Source organism: Martes martes (genome assembly GCF_963455335.1).
Source record: "Martes martes genome assembly, chromosome: 4".
NCBI classification, from domain to species: domain Eukaryota; kingdom Metazoa; phylum Chordata; class Mammalia; order Carnivora; family Mustelidae; genus Martes; species Martes martes.
This window is the reverse complement of record NC_137891.1, coordinates 29,766,917-29,781,329: the sequence shown is the minus strand read 5'-3', so window position 1 is coordinate 29,781,329 and position 14,413 is coordinate 29,766,917. Positions and strand designations below refer to the sequence as shown.

The 14,413-nt window shown below is 32.6% G+C and overlaps 1 protein-coding gene across 2 annotated transcripts in view; it reads left to right on the top strand.

Moving 5' to 3' along the window:
• Positions 1-14,413, top strand: part of EMC2 (ER membrane protein complex subunit 2) — a 43,255-nt gene that overhangs the window by 13,519 nt on the left and 15,323 nt on the right. For both annotated transcript variants that reach the window (XM_080802205.1, XM_080802204.1), the window contains exons 5-7: positions 1,798-1,855; positions 10,332-10,417; positions 10,568-10,627. In XM_080802205.1, the coding sequence (XP_080658331.1) occupies positions 1,798-1,855; positions 10,332-10,417; positions 10,568-10,627 (204 nt within the window). The remainder of the gene's footprint in view (positions 1-1,797; positions 1,856-10,331; positions 10,418-10,567; positions 10,628-14,413) is intronic.

Genomic DNA, 14,413 nt, shown 5'->3' with positions numbered 1-14,413 from the left:
GTCAGTTTTTATAGAACTTACTATTTTTTAGTTACAGTAAAACGAATATATTTAAGATGAGGTATTAATGCTTTATGTGTATAGTTTTTTTTAAAGATTTTATCTATTTATTTGAGGGAGAGGGAGCTCATAAGCTGGAGGGAGGGGCAGAGGGAGAAGGAGAAGCAAATTCTGCTGAGCAGGGATTCTGACACAAGGCTTGATCCCAGGACCCAGAGATCATGACCTGAGGTGAAGGCAGATGCTTAAGTGACTGAGCCACCCAGGTACCCCTATATGTATATTTTCTGAATGACTATAAAAAGAACGTAGGTTTTCTGATAAAATATCCCCAAACCTAGAAAACTATTAAAACTCAGGTTATCATTATATTAATGAAATGAATGGTTTCCTATCATCTGTTATTCCCAGTGTGTTTGCCAGAGGTTATGTAGTTGGAAAAGATTCCCAGGGGATTCTCACGTACTGTGTCGTGTGAGAACCCTTGCTATATAACATTTATTTTGACCTTATTTATATACTTCATTGTTTTGTTTTATTAATATTAAGTGATTTTATTTTAGGTTTCCCCACTTAGTTGCAGGTTTCTTCAAGGCTAACTAACATACTTTCTACATTACCATGTATTTGAGGTCCAAACTAATTTTTTTGAGCTACCCAACTCTGATTGACTTAGTGTGTAGTGATGCTGTTTTGCCTTCGTGTGGTATGAACACATTTACAAATTAAGTCTGCTTTTATTTTTCTCAGTTGTCTGCTACAGTTAAAATATTCTTACCTACTAGCATGATCATAATCACAAAGAGGCTTGGGCACTATAATTGTGGGGCAGTATTCAGTTAAAAGGTCATTATGATATAGAATATTCATATATTGAATATCATTAAGAGAAAAATATAAAATTAAAAAATTCTCTTAGTAAACTTATGACTAGATCTCAAGAATATAGCTGTTGCTTCTAGCTTTAGAAACATTGCTGTGAAAATTTTTAAACATTGTTTTTTGTTTTCTTTAAAGATCTGTATCTAGAAATGGAGAAATTGATTGGAGTAGAGTTGGGGTTATGGATACTATAAGGAAGGAATTTCAAAATCAGTTATTTCCTTATACCCTAAACAAGATTCCCAAATATAAAAGAGTATATGATGTTCTTTATGTGATTTCTGATATATCTTCCCCCTATCGCGTAATGTTTATTTTGCCTTGTTAGACATATGTTGAAATACTTGGATTTTTTTCTCATTGATAAATTGTTAACTATTTCCTTTATAAGATTGTAACCTAGCGGAGTGTATTGCAGGTGTATATTTAACAGGCGCTTAATGAATTGAACTGAACCAGCTCAACTAAGAAAAGCTATCATAAGTATTCAATAAAGGAGAATTAAATCACAGGTCATTTCCTTGTGAATTTGTTTGTTAAAATTAAACTTGTTCTTATGCTTTATTGACTGTAATTCTAGGTGTCCTTAGGACCACAAAGGTATCTGTGTTGCTAGTTTTAACCTTTGTATTTAGGCCAAATAGAATCAGTGCATTTTTGTTTATCTCTTTTTTTGTTGTTATTCATGAATCAATATATTTTTGAAGTAAGTTTTTCTACAAATACCTTATATGTGAATTTTTCTGTAAAAAATGATATCGTAGCAAATATCTACTGTTACATGAACATGAGAAGCGACTTGGATTGTAATTGTAAATGCATTTAAAATCCTGCCAGTTTGATCTTTTTCTGTATTTACTATTTGTCACTAAAATTTGAAGTAATGATTCTTGAATTTTTTTTCTTTTTAAATAGATACGATGATGCTATACAACTATATGATAGAATTTTACAAGAAGATCCAACTAACACTGTAAGTAAGCTGAATTGTCCTGAAGATTATTTAAATTTTGGTTTAAAAAGTGAAATTAATTCAGTTTTTAAAATAATGGAAAAATTCATATGAAACTGGTTTGAGCCACATTTTTAAAATAGATCTAAAACTCTTCAGTGAAATTTGACTCATAGGATATCTTATTAGAAACTAGTGGAAATTTAGAAAGAAATAATTCTACGTGTTTGTAATAAACCCCAGCAGAGCTTAGTAGTTTTGTAATATTTTGAGGTTTATGATAAAATAACTTGTTTGGGTAGTTATATTTTAGTTCTCAATGAAAAATGAAAGAAATCATGATAGTAGTTTGTATATGGAATTAATAAAGGTGTTTTGATTTGATTTTGCTTTTTTCTGCCTTCTACTGGGATAGGAACATGTATATGTATCTATAATATACATGTATATGTGTATATATATGTATAAATGTATAAAGAAGAAATACATATATTGTGTTTCCCATAAGATGCATCGTTACTTTATCCTGATTTGAACAAATACATCAGTATATTGGGCAGATTATTTGTTCCAAATATACTTATGTAGCAATATTTGTTTTAAAAATACTCTGAAGATTTTTTTTAAATTTTGAGAATATTTTAGATTATTATTTTTGCATAATGGCCTTCCTCAGACTTACGTTTTACTCAGTGAAAAGTTAGATTTTAGATAACATATCAGGCATTTTAATGTTTTTTTATTATGTCCATGCACACATATGCCTGCTAAAAGAAAATCGTATTTTTAAAATTTTTAAACAAAAATCAGTTTGAGTTTGTTCTTTTATAGAAGGACATATTGTTTTATATATATATATTTTTTTTCATATTGTTATATTAACATAACACAAACACATGAAAGTTTTTTCTTACTTGGCAAGTGTTTCATTAAAAATACACATTTGGGGGCACCTGGGTGGCTCAGTGGGTTAAGCCTCTGCCTTCGGCTCAGATCATGATCTCAGGGTCCTGGGATCAAGCCCCACATCGGGCTCCCTGCTCAACGGGGAGCCTGCTTCTCCCTCTCTCTCTGTCCAAAAATAAAAAAAATAAAAATAAAAATACACATTTGTAAAAAGTCATTTAATGTATAATTGTGGATTATAAGATGCTGATCTCTACTTATCCCTTCTGATACTCTGGTACTACTTAACATCTGTTGCTTAAATGGTAGTCTTTTTTCAACTTTATTAAGATATAATTGATAAGTAATATTGTGTAAATTACATAGTGTGGTGGGGTGTGTGTGTGTGTGTGTGTGTATGTATGTGTATACACACACACACACACACACATATATATATATATACACACACATATATATATATAGTGAAATGGTTTAGATTTTTGCTTTTAATGTTATCTCATCCCAGGGAAATGTCCTCTGGGAACTTCCTAGGTCTTTGGTGCGGGGGAAGTGTGTTGGGTGGGTGAGGTAGAGGTAGATATTTGAATAGCAAGGGAAAAGTTTTGACAGAGCTGCAGGCCTACTCATTATAAAAAAACAAAATAAAACAAAAAATCAAAAATAGAGCTTCTGTTTAGCTACGTATTTCCAATAAAAGAGTTAAAATTGGAAAGTTCTGAGTAATTTTTTTAATCTTAATTGTCCTAATCATTTTTCTTTTCCTGAAGCTTTTTTCATGTACTTATTTGTTAAGACTTCACTACAATTTCAAAGGTATTCATTTTTCACGTAGCCAAATATTGAAAATATGAAATCAAGTTTCTGAAAAAGGTTTCTGTTTCTTTTTTTTTTTTTAAGTACCAGGTTAAGAATCAATAGCTTTTGATGATTTATTGGCTTGGAATTAGGAGTCAAACATTTTACTTCTGTGTCAGTTTAAGTTGAAGATATTTTTAATAAGTTATTTCACTTTTTCAGGATCTAAGATAATATGTAATTATTTTTCTGTTTATAATGCTTTCCATATTCTGTGGCTCTAAGATTGACTAAAAGAAAAACCCAAATTGTTTCATTTATTAACCGTGTATGAAGTGGCAGTAACTAAGTCCCTTAGTTGCTAGGTAAACATTTAAAACAAGGTGACTAAATTCAGCTTTGCAAAATGTGTTATTCTTTCATTAAATATTATCTTTATCTGATGTCCTCTTAGTGTCTTCTGTCCTTCTGTAAATGTTTATTGAGTATCTGTCATGAGCCACCAGAATATTGGTGTTGCTAAGAATAAAGATATTATACATCACAGTTTCTTTTTTCAAAGCAACTATAAAGTATTACCTCAAAGGTGGGAAAGTCTAGTTTCACCCTCATCAATAGTTATAATTCAGACTTTTACACTGTAGTTCTTCTTTGCATTGTATAAAAGTGATCATATGACTCTGTTGTTGGTCTTGTGCCTCTGTGTTTCTAGATATCTGTATAGAAGTGAGGTTGTTCATTCAGGCTTTAAGGAGCTCTCCTTCCCTCTCCCATGCATTTATTAATCTTCCAAAAAAACATTTGTTGAGTGCTTACAGTGTGTTTGGTGCTAGAAATAGAAGAACAAATCAGACACCAGCTTGACTGTGTTAGGGATGCAGAGTGATGTAGTGAACAGGTTATGGACTTTGAAAATAGACTGTTAAATTTTTAGTCACTTACTGTGTAATTTTTGAGGCTTGCAGGCTTTGAAAGATGAGTGTGGTTGAAATGAAGCAAAGATGATGGACCGGGGAAAGTCCTCATATCTCATGAATGAACCCTTGGCGCTAGTTAAGTACAAAATCTACCTAGGGAAGAAAGAATGAAGTGATTAGAAAGGAAGTTTTTTAATTTTCTTTAAGGAGGGTGCCAAAATGGACTTTTCCCCATCTGTTTTTGAAAGATTGTGAAACATTTGGAAACGTAATATATACCCGTGTCAAAAATTACAAACAATACAAAAGAATATATGGTGAAAAATAAGTCTTTCTTCTCACTCCTGATCTCAGATCCTGCTTCACTTAGGCAAACATCATTAGCAATTTCTTACGTGTTCCAGAGATTTTTCCCTTGTGCACACACAAATATGCATGTGTGTCCCTTTTGACAGAAAACATTGTTGGAAATGCAGATGGTGGCATATTCTACCTCGCAGTCGTTGTAAAGATCATGGTATATGTTAGCACATCCTTAGATCATCCTCTGAATAGCTATATAGTGTTGTGTTGTGTGATGTATGAAAAATCGTTTGTTGAAAAACAATTTCTTAAAGTAAGTCCCCCTTGATGAAATCTTAGGTTGATTTTGGTATCTTCCTCCCAGGAACAGTGTTGCAGTGAATGTCATTTGTACGGTGGATTCCTACTCTGGAATCTAATTCTGGAGGTCTATGCATTTTAAATTTTGATAGATGTCACCAAATTCCCTTCCACAAAGGCTTTTTATTTCATTTCTGTGATGTACAAGAGTGCTGCTTCTCTTGTATCCTCCCGCAAGGTAGATTATCAACTTCTTTGTTTTTAACCTTTGCCAGTGTAATTGGTAAAAAACATCATCTTGTTATAATTTGCATTATAAGTGATGTTGAATATCTTTTAATATGCTTAAAAAGCCATTTGTATTTCTCTTTGTGAACTGCCTCCTTTAATATGTTTTTCAAATGAAATTTTATTTCTGTTCTTATTGGAGAAAGGGCATGGTTCTGGTACTCCACATAGTTAACCTCTCCCTTCTTCCCTACTTATTGACCTCTGAGAAAAATTGGGGTTCTGAGGAACAATATTTTATACCTCTGAATTGGTTCATTGTACAATGTGAATGGAGATACAACAAAATGGCCTATATTTGTGCACAACCTGGTATGTGACACTTCAGAATTTAATTCTTATTCTTAGAAAATGGACAATGAATGGGGCGCCTGGGTGGTTCTCAGTCCATTGGGCATCCAACTCTTGATTTTGGCTCATGTCATGATCTGAGGGTTGTGCGGTCAAGCCCTGTATCAGGCTCTGAGCATGCAGCCTGCTTAAGATTCTCTCTCTCTCTGCCCCAACCCCCTTTCTCACATACTTGCTTGTGTTCTCTAAAAAGAAAAAAAATGGATAATAGTCAAATTTTGATTGGGGAAATACCACCAGATGTTTTTAGAAATAACTTTGTTAATAATATGGGAGATAGTTTGAAGGAGGTGCAGAGTTGAAATAATTTGTAATTTGGAGGCTGTCCTGTCCTAGGCCAGAGATTATGGGAGTCTAAACCTAGGACAAGTGGAATTGGAAGGGATGGGGAATGGATGAAAGAATATTTTGCAGTGAAAGTACACAAGCAATTAAAATTACTTAGCCGTGAGTGGTTTTAGAAGGTTAACTCTCAAATGTGAAAATTTTAGTCATTAACCTGTGAAAGTCAAATATTGAATTAGGCTCACTGAGCTTTCATCCCTTAGCTTGCCTAAGCACCAGTCAGTTTTTGTTTGCTTGCTTTTAAAATAAAAGTAGGCTTTTCTTCCTTTGAAAGCTCCTTGAGGGAAAATATTATGTCTGTTGCATGAACTAATGTCTAGCATATGGTAGGCCTTCAGTGAATACTTGTTGAATGATTACTTTTCAGAAGCAGGTATGATAATTATTGTCTTTTTAGGTGAATTTCATATTTCAGAAAGGTCAGATTTTACCTTGAATTGTTAGCTGCCTATTGTGCTAATATTTGAAGTTTTGTTTTAGAATTAGATGTATCAAATATTTGAAGTTTTGTTTTAGAATTAGATGTAATTGCCTCTGTGGCAAGGGAGAAGATGCTTTTAGAATGCCCAGAACACTGCTTTCCTTCTGTTGGCCAAGGGTCTGTTTCTTTCTGGGTCCCAGAATCTGCAGTAGGGAGAGATGTAGTTTGTATTTTGCTGGTAGACCTTAATCCTTTAATCCTTTCCTAAGTAGTATCCCTTCCCCCAACCAACCACGTAGTTTATTTTTTAAGATATGACCAGAGTTTCAGGAAGAATTGGTGGCTAGCCCCATTGTATATAAGGTTACAGAAGGCATGTAGCAAGTTTGATGATTTGTTTGTGGCATTAATATTTTATATTTTATAATAGGAATTCTAACTCTGTTACTAAAATCACTTATAAAATGTGAAACAGTTTTCATTTTTAAGACTTAAACTGACATTTGCAAAGTTTGATCCAAACAAGACATTTAGAAAAATTCAGAACATTGGCATATTTTATAGGAAAAACACTATAAGAAAGAAATAAATAGAAATTGATAAATATTCAAGACTCTCTTTAACATTTAGTCCAATTAATACTATTTTAAAACTATTATGATAAATAATTGATATAGAATAGACTGCATATATTTAAGTAGGGTGTGCAGTTTGCTAAGTTTTATGTTTGGATGCACCTGTGACACCATCATCAGAGTCAAGATAGTGAACAAAACTATCATCTTCAAAAATTTACTTTGCTCCTTTCCATTTTTATATTCCCAAAAGATGTTCTTGAGCTTTCTTATGGGGTGTTAATTTAGTTACTTGAGGGGTGCCTGGGTGGCTCAGTGGGTTAAGGCCTCTGTCTTCGGCTCAGGTCATGATCCCAGGGTCCTGGGATCTAGCCCGCATCTGGCTCTCTGCTCAGTGGAGAGCCTGCTTCCCTCTCTCTCTGCCTGCCTCTCTGCCTACTTGTGATTATCTGTCAAATAAATAAATAAAATCTTTAAAAAAAAAACACAAAACAATTTGATCCTTTTAGGTCTCTGTTAAAGAGTTCCAGAAAGTGCTTATAGGGCTAGCTAGTTATTCCCCATTACATCCTTCTGGATACTTGAGCCAGTGCCACAGGAATCATGGCATTTTCCAGTCTGGTTGGTAGGAAGAGGCACTATTCCGAGCCCTGTGTGAGCTCCACACACTTCCGCTTAAGCCTTTCTGGTGGTTCTTTCCTTGGCTTTGGGTAGTTTTTTCACATACATGCACTGATCAATACAAAGCTGAGTAATCAAGGGAAGCCCTTGAGATTCAGGGGGAATCTAGAGTTTTTATTCTGTATTCTTTCTTCTCTCATGCTGTGTCTACAAACTCTAGCCTTTGATCTTCTGGCTCTCAGCTCCTTTTCCTCAACTCACAGAGTTCACTGAACTGATTTTCTCTTCTTGCACAAGACCCCTGAAACTCTCTCAAAGCAGTGAGCCAGGGCAATAAAAATAGGGCTCATCTCTTTGCTTCCAGCCTCTCAGGGATCACTGTTCTGTGCTGCCTGTTGTCCTGTGCCTTAAATATTATTTCAGATATTTAATCTAATTCTTTCATTGGTTTAGGCAACGGGGTAGATTTGATCCATCTTGGCCAGAAATGTAATCCCTGCTTAATGCTTATTTAAAATTATCATGATAAATAAAAATTGGTTCTTATGTCAGATGCGGTAGTGTTTTCGCCTTTGGTTAGAAAGTTAAGTGCCAAGAGTTGGAATTTGTTTCTTGTCTTTTTTATTTTATTTTATTTTATTTTGTATTTTTTTAAAAGATTTTTTTATTTATTTGGCAGACAGAGATCACAAGCAGGCAGGCAGGCAGAGAGAGAGGAGGAAGCAGGCTTCCGGCCAAGCAGAGAGCCCGATGCGGGGCTCGATCCCAGGAACTGGGATCATGACCTCAGCCGAAGGCAGAGGCTTTAACCCACTGAGCCACCCAGGCGCCCCATCTTGTCTTTTTTATTTTAAAATGTGGACTCTGTTCTACCATATTGTCTATAGAAGAAGTATTAGTAGTATCATAAATGAAAGGAATAAAGAGTTAAATACATTTCAGATGATACTGGATTGGTGAAATTAGATATGATATATCCCAAAGAAATTAGTTTCTTAATTTATGTTATGTCATGTATTTAATTTATATTATATTTATTATATTTAATTAAAATTATATGTTAATTTATCCACCTATTTTCAGAAGGACTTGGGAGAAGGCTCTCATTTGAAATCCAATATTCTTTTTAAAGTCTTTAGGATTGAATTACTTTTAGAACTTTTCTTCTACTTCCTGAATTCTTGAGGCTTTTTAGTAGTACATTTATTATGGTACTTTCATTGTTATACATAGTGAAAATAATCCAAAAATGTTTGAGTACCTACCATTTGGCAGACATTGTGTTAGGCCTTTGGCATGAGCTGAATAATCAAGGATATACATTTTTAACACATTTCATTTTTTATTGCCAAAATGATGTTATCCTTGTTATAAATACCACTCTTGGTCTTGTTTATTGGGAGTCTCTTGATTCTCTTTAATTTTTTGACTTTCACTTCTTCAGAGCAAAACCCCCACCCTTTTCACCCATGACAGTAGTTCCATTTGTTTAAAGAGGCCCCATTCATTTTACTTCCCTTGTTTGCATTTCATGAAGTATGTATTATATAAAACAATAACAACCATGTTCATAATTAATAAACTTAACTTGGGTATAGCTTTTGTTTGTTTTATTGTTTAGCTATCTGCACTGAATTAAACAGAGATGAAAGAGATATAAATTTAATAATTGATATGGCGCCCTCCAGTCCATTAACTCCAGCCTAAAGTGGATAGTCTTGATTACACACTGTTGCTGTTTTCTTTGCCTTTGTTCTGTGTTCCTCCATTTATGCCCTTTCCTTCACACAACTCCCTCTTTTGTTTTTCTAATGTCTCCTTGTTCTTTCTGTTTCAGTACAGGTATCACATCTGGGGCCCTCTTTGTTTCCAGCCCTTACACCTCCTCCATTCTGCCACAGCCTGTATTAGGCTCTCCTCTGTGTTGCTTTGACACCCTAGATATCTCTATCATTGTCTTTTTATTTGATGTGTCTTTTTCTCACGAGCTTCTCATGAGAAATTATCTATTCTTTTTTTATCCTCATATTTTCATTGTTTTGCACAGTACCTGTCAAACAGATGTTCAGTACATATTTGATGAATGCATAAATTAATGACACTGATATTTGTATTTATCATTTTAAAAACTTTAAAATATAAGTTTAAGTGTTTTGTCTATTTATAAAATATTTTTTTTCAGGTCCAGTGTTATTCTTGAAAAGCTTACAGGTAGATTTTTCTCTTAAAACTGAAAAAAGTTATCAGGAGCTAGATTTTATAATGACATTCAAGTGGCCATGGTGAGATTTTTTTTTTCCCCCCTAATCTCCACTATCCCTCTATCTCTTAACATACAAATCTTATGAATGAGACAGAGTAAAGGACTTTAGGCTGGGTAAAGATTAGGATTCCCTGCTGGCTTGTAATTATCAGAATCTGGATGGTTATTTATTTGAATGAAATGATGCATACATTGTGTACATCAAAAGTAAAGCATATGTGATTGTTAAAGGAATGTTTGAATTCCCCAGTGGGATGTCATGGGGTATGTTTATAAACTCCCACTAAGCAGTAGTTCTACAATGGAATTTCACTGGCATTGAGATAATAATTTGCACAGTCAAATTACCTTCTTTACAAAAACCCAGGGAATCGTGAGGGCCTAATCCTTTATTAATGTCAACCCATAGGCTGCAAGAAAGCGTAAGATTGCCATTCGAAAAGCCCAGGGGAAAAATGTGGAGGCCATTCGGGAACTGAATGAGTATCTGGAACAGTGAGTGTCTTACAAGAGGATTGTGTTTTGTTATTCTGATAAATCTTTTTTAATTAAAATGGAATTTGCATTTGATTTTCCTTTTTGCCTCCATGCTGTTCATTTACAGAATATCTACACACTTTTTTTTTTCCCCTTTCCTCTCACCAGATTTGTTGGGGACCAAGAAGCCTGGCATGAACTTGCAGAACTTTATATCAATGAACATGAGTAAGTTGTAAATTTTATTAGGAGTGCAGTTTTTATCACTATTATATAAGTTCAGAAGACATAATTTCTGAAAGTTTGGAGAGAGGCTATGAATTGTGTCATTTTAAATGAACAAAATAAATGAATGAAAATAAATCATCAGTTTATTGGTTGGTTATAATATGTGAATTGCTTTAATTAGGTCATTTGTGTTTTGCTAAATTATTTTTGTTTGAGAAATAAATTTTTCTTTCCAAATGCAGATGGATTCTTTGGGATTAGAAAGGCTTGCATTAGAAAAATAGATACGGCTATTTTTAGTGATTCAAAATTGTGAATTTTTAGAGTCTAAATTGTTCTAATATACAAAGAGTATTATACTCCCTGCCGTTTTAAAAATTCTGTCAATTGTATGCATTTATTAGCCTTAGTATTAAGAGAATCAACTCTTCCAAAGTAGAAGCATTCTGTTGCCTGGGCAAAAGACCAAGAATAATCAAGAATGTTGAATGCTGTAGGAACTTGCTTATTGGATATTTAATGTTTTTGTTAGCTTTTTTATTGATGCAGTGACAGGAGGAAATCCCAGTGTGAGAGGATTAGCCTTGTCTTAGTGCAAGTTTTCTAATAGTGCAGCATTAATGCTAACCTCCATCTACAGGCAGGATTTTTTTCTTTTTTCCCTTAGTTCTTCTGAATCTGAAGTATATCACATTGTTTCGTTTCTTCTTTCTGAGGGAATAGAATCAGATTCTTATGTGCATATTCTTACTGTGTATGAATAGTTGACGTCTTTCTCATACTACAAATAGCTGACACAGGAAATAAAATAGAATAAAGACACTATGTCTTACCTTTGCCCAGGGCTTTATGTGTAATGTGAAATGGAGAATTAAGGTAGTTATCTGCATATTTCTAATAAAACCTGAAGTAATAAAAGTAATAGCTGTGATTTAATGAATGTGTACTGTATTCTGGGAACCATTCTTCAGTTCCCTTCTGTGCTCTGGCTGTCAAAATCTTTTTTTTTTTTTTTTTTCCATTACAAAATTATTTCCTGAATCATGTTCATATAGATGTCTGTATGCTTATATGATCACATATGTAAACGTACTCAGGATTCTCTTAGGTATGTGAGAGGGTAGTGCATATGGCTTAAATGGTAATGTTTCCATTTTTCATAGCTTTTTTGCAAAATTTATTTTCATTTTTATTCTGGTGTAGTTAACATACAGTGCTATGTTAATTTCAGGTATTCTATTTTTCATAACTTTAAAGTCAACATTTGTAAAGTATACAGTATATAATTTAAATAACATGAAACTGAATTTTTGGAATGCATAAAACAATTAACATTAGTGTTATTTTGTTCCTAAAACAGATGACAGTTACTTAAAGTGTTTTTGTACCTTTTGAAGATGTTGTGATTAAAAGCTTTAAAAGCATTTCAGATTAATCAAGGAATTTTTTAAATTAAAGAAATACCTAATGATAATTTGGAAAACACAGTAAAGAGTAAAGACCAAATCTAGTATAGTTGCATCATCTTAACTTATCTACAATTTATATTTTTTTTCTTCAGTACTTCTTGAAACAGAAACCTAAGATAGAATTATTTTTTATAGCTTATGGTTTTCACTAAGTTATGTTTTGACACACACTCCCTATCACAATAAATATTTCATAGTGTGATTTTAATGGCTTTATATTATCCCATCTTATTAATGCACTCTGGTAATTCTTAATCAGTTTCCTAGGAGAATAGAAAGCTTGTTTTTTTTTCTTTTTTCATTTTTACTATAATTCTGTATTAATTATTTTATTTCCTTGGACTAGATTCTTAGAAGTAGAATTATTTGATTAAATGATATGCACATTTTTAGTGATTTTGATAAATCATTCCTAGTTCTTCACTGGAAAGGTAGTATCGGTTTCCTCTCACATCTGCAATTATTAGCATACCCTTAACACTGGGTGCTATCGTTCTTTTTTTTAGTCTTTGTAAGTTTTGATAGGTGAAAATTGGTTACAACTTTGTAAAAATTTTTAATAGCTTTTTATATAAGTGATATGAAACTTTGTCAAGAATATATCCTTGTTATATATCTTTTTAATATTGAGTTTTTAACTTATAGAAACTTCATATTTTTATATAGTCAGATATATCAGTTTTTATTGCTTTATGTTCTCTAAGAACTACATAAATATATCACCTCTGTTTTCTTGTTTCTTTCTTAGTTTTATTTTTTTGCATATGTTTTTAATAGTTCTATATTTAATTCTAAAATAGACTGTACTTTATTTTTAGGCTATAATTAAATTTATTATTTGCTTCACCTTGTAATGGCCACATTCAGTTTTGCTTTATTTTGAGTCGCTAAACAGTTCACTGAGATAGAGTTGAATGTATACTTAAGAGGAATGAACTGAAAAATCCCAAGAAACCAAGAAATACAAAGACAGAAAAGCACCTGAAAAGTAATTTCCTTTTAAGGGAAATGATAATTGTGTTCATCCTCCCCTTTTATCTTGTATCGCAGAACTCTTTTTGGTTTTGAAGCTAGTTATTTACAAAATGACCATTTATTTTTTTGAACACAGAGGGAATATCCAGGTTTAGGGTGAGTGGAAATAAAGATCTCCAGATTTTTTGAAACTATATGAAAATCAGAATCAGTTCATTTAATTCATTTAACCTATTTGGGCAAATCATTGTAGTAGGTAGGGTTTTTTTCATTTTACTGTTTCTTTTTGGTGGAGGAGGTAAGTTACTGTGGGATGTCAGTTTTGTGGGCACAGTGGCAAATTGTAGCAATTTCGGAGTTGCAAGATATATTTATCATTTTGGCATTCTTTTTGCATAGGAACAAATAGAAGTAAGCTCTTTTAAATATAATAGATCATAGGCAGCATTGCTACTATAGATCTAGAATTTTAACTGCAAATAAATTTCCAAAGTAGAATGTTCATATAAGCCTGTTCATTGTCCTTACAGAGATTAAAGAAGATAAAGAATTCTGCCATGTGCTTTCTTTTAAATATCTTTAAGTTTCCTTTATTTAAATTTGCTTCTGATTTATAAATTCTAGTTTCTATTTAGTGACTGCAGTGATATGTATCATAGTAGTTGACCATATTAAGACATTTTACTTGTTCTAAATATAAAAAATTAGTAAAAATGCATACATTAGTACTACCAATATGTATTATAAACAAAAATATGTATTTTGAACAAAAACACTTAATTTTTTTTTACTTTACTTACAGTTAAAACTAGATGTTATATCAGGAAGGGCATTATTAATATAAATTTTTTTTATTAATATAAATTAATAATGACTGTGACTGTGGTTCCTTTTTGTAGGTCCAGCCTTATTATGAAATTCAATACAAAATAGAATTATCAAAATCCTATAAGGAAAAATCATACTGTTGCTAAAAGCAATGTGTAACCTATACAAATGTTTTGTGAGGAACAGAACTTTGAAACTCTCTTTAGTTATTGACTCTAACATACTAGTAGTAGTAGTTATTTTAAGTAGATTCAAATCATTTTAATTCTCTAATCATTGAGTCACTGTATGTGATGAATTAACTTTTTTGTGCATTTGGAATGCGATGGGCTATATATCATTTTGGGGAGAATTGAGAAAATGGTCACTCAGATCACTTTCCATGTGATTTAAATGCTCTTGCATGAACCTCTCGAGAAAATTGTATTGGATTGTCTTCTGCTCCTTTTAGCTCTAAGTGTATTTGATTCTATACTTTATCCACAAAATTAGTTTGATTTTAGACTTTGTAAAA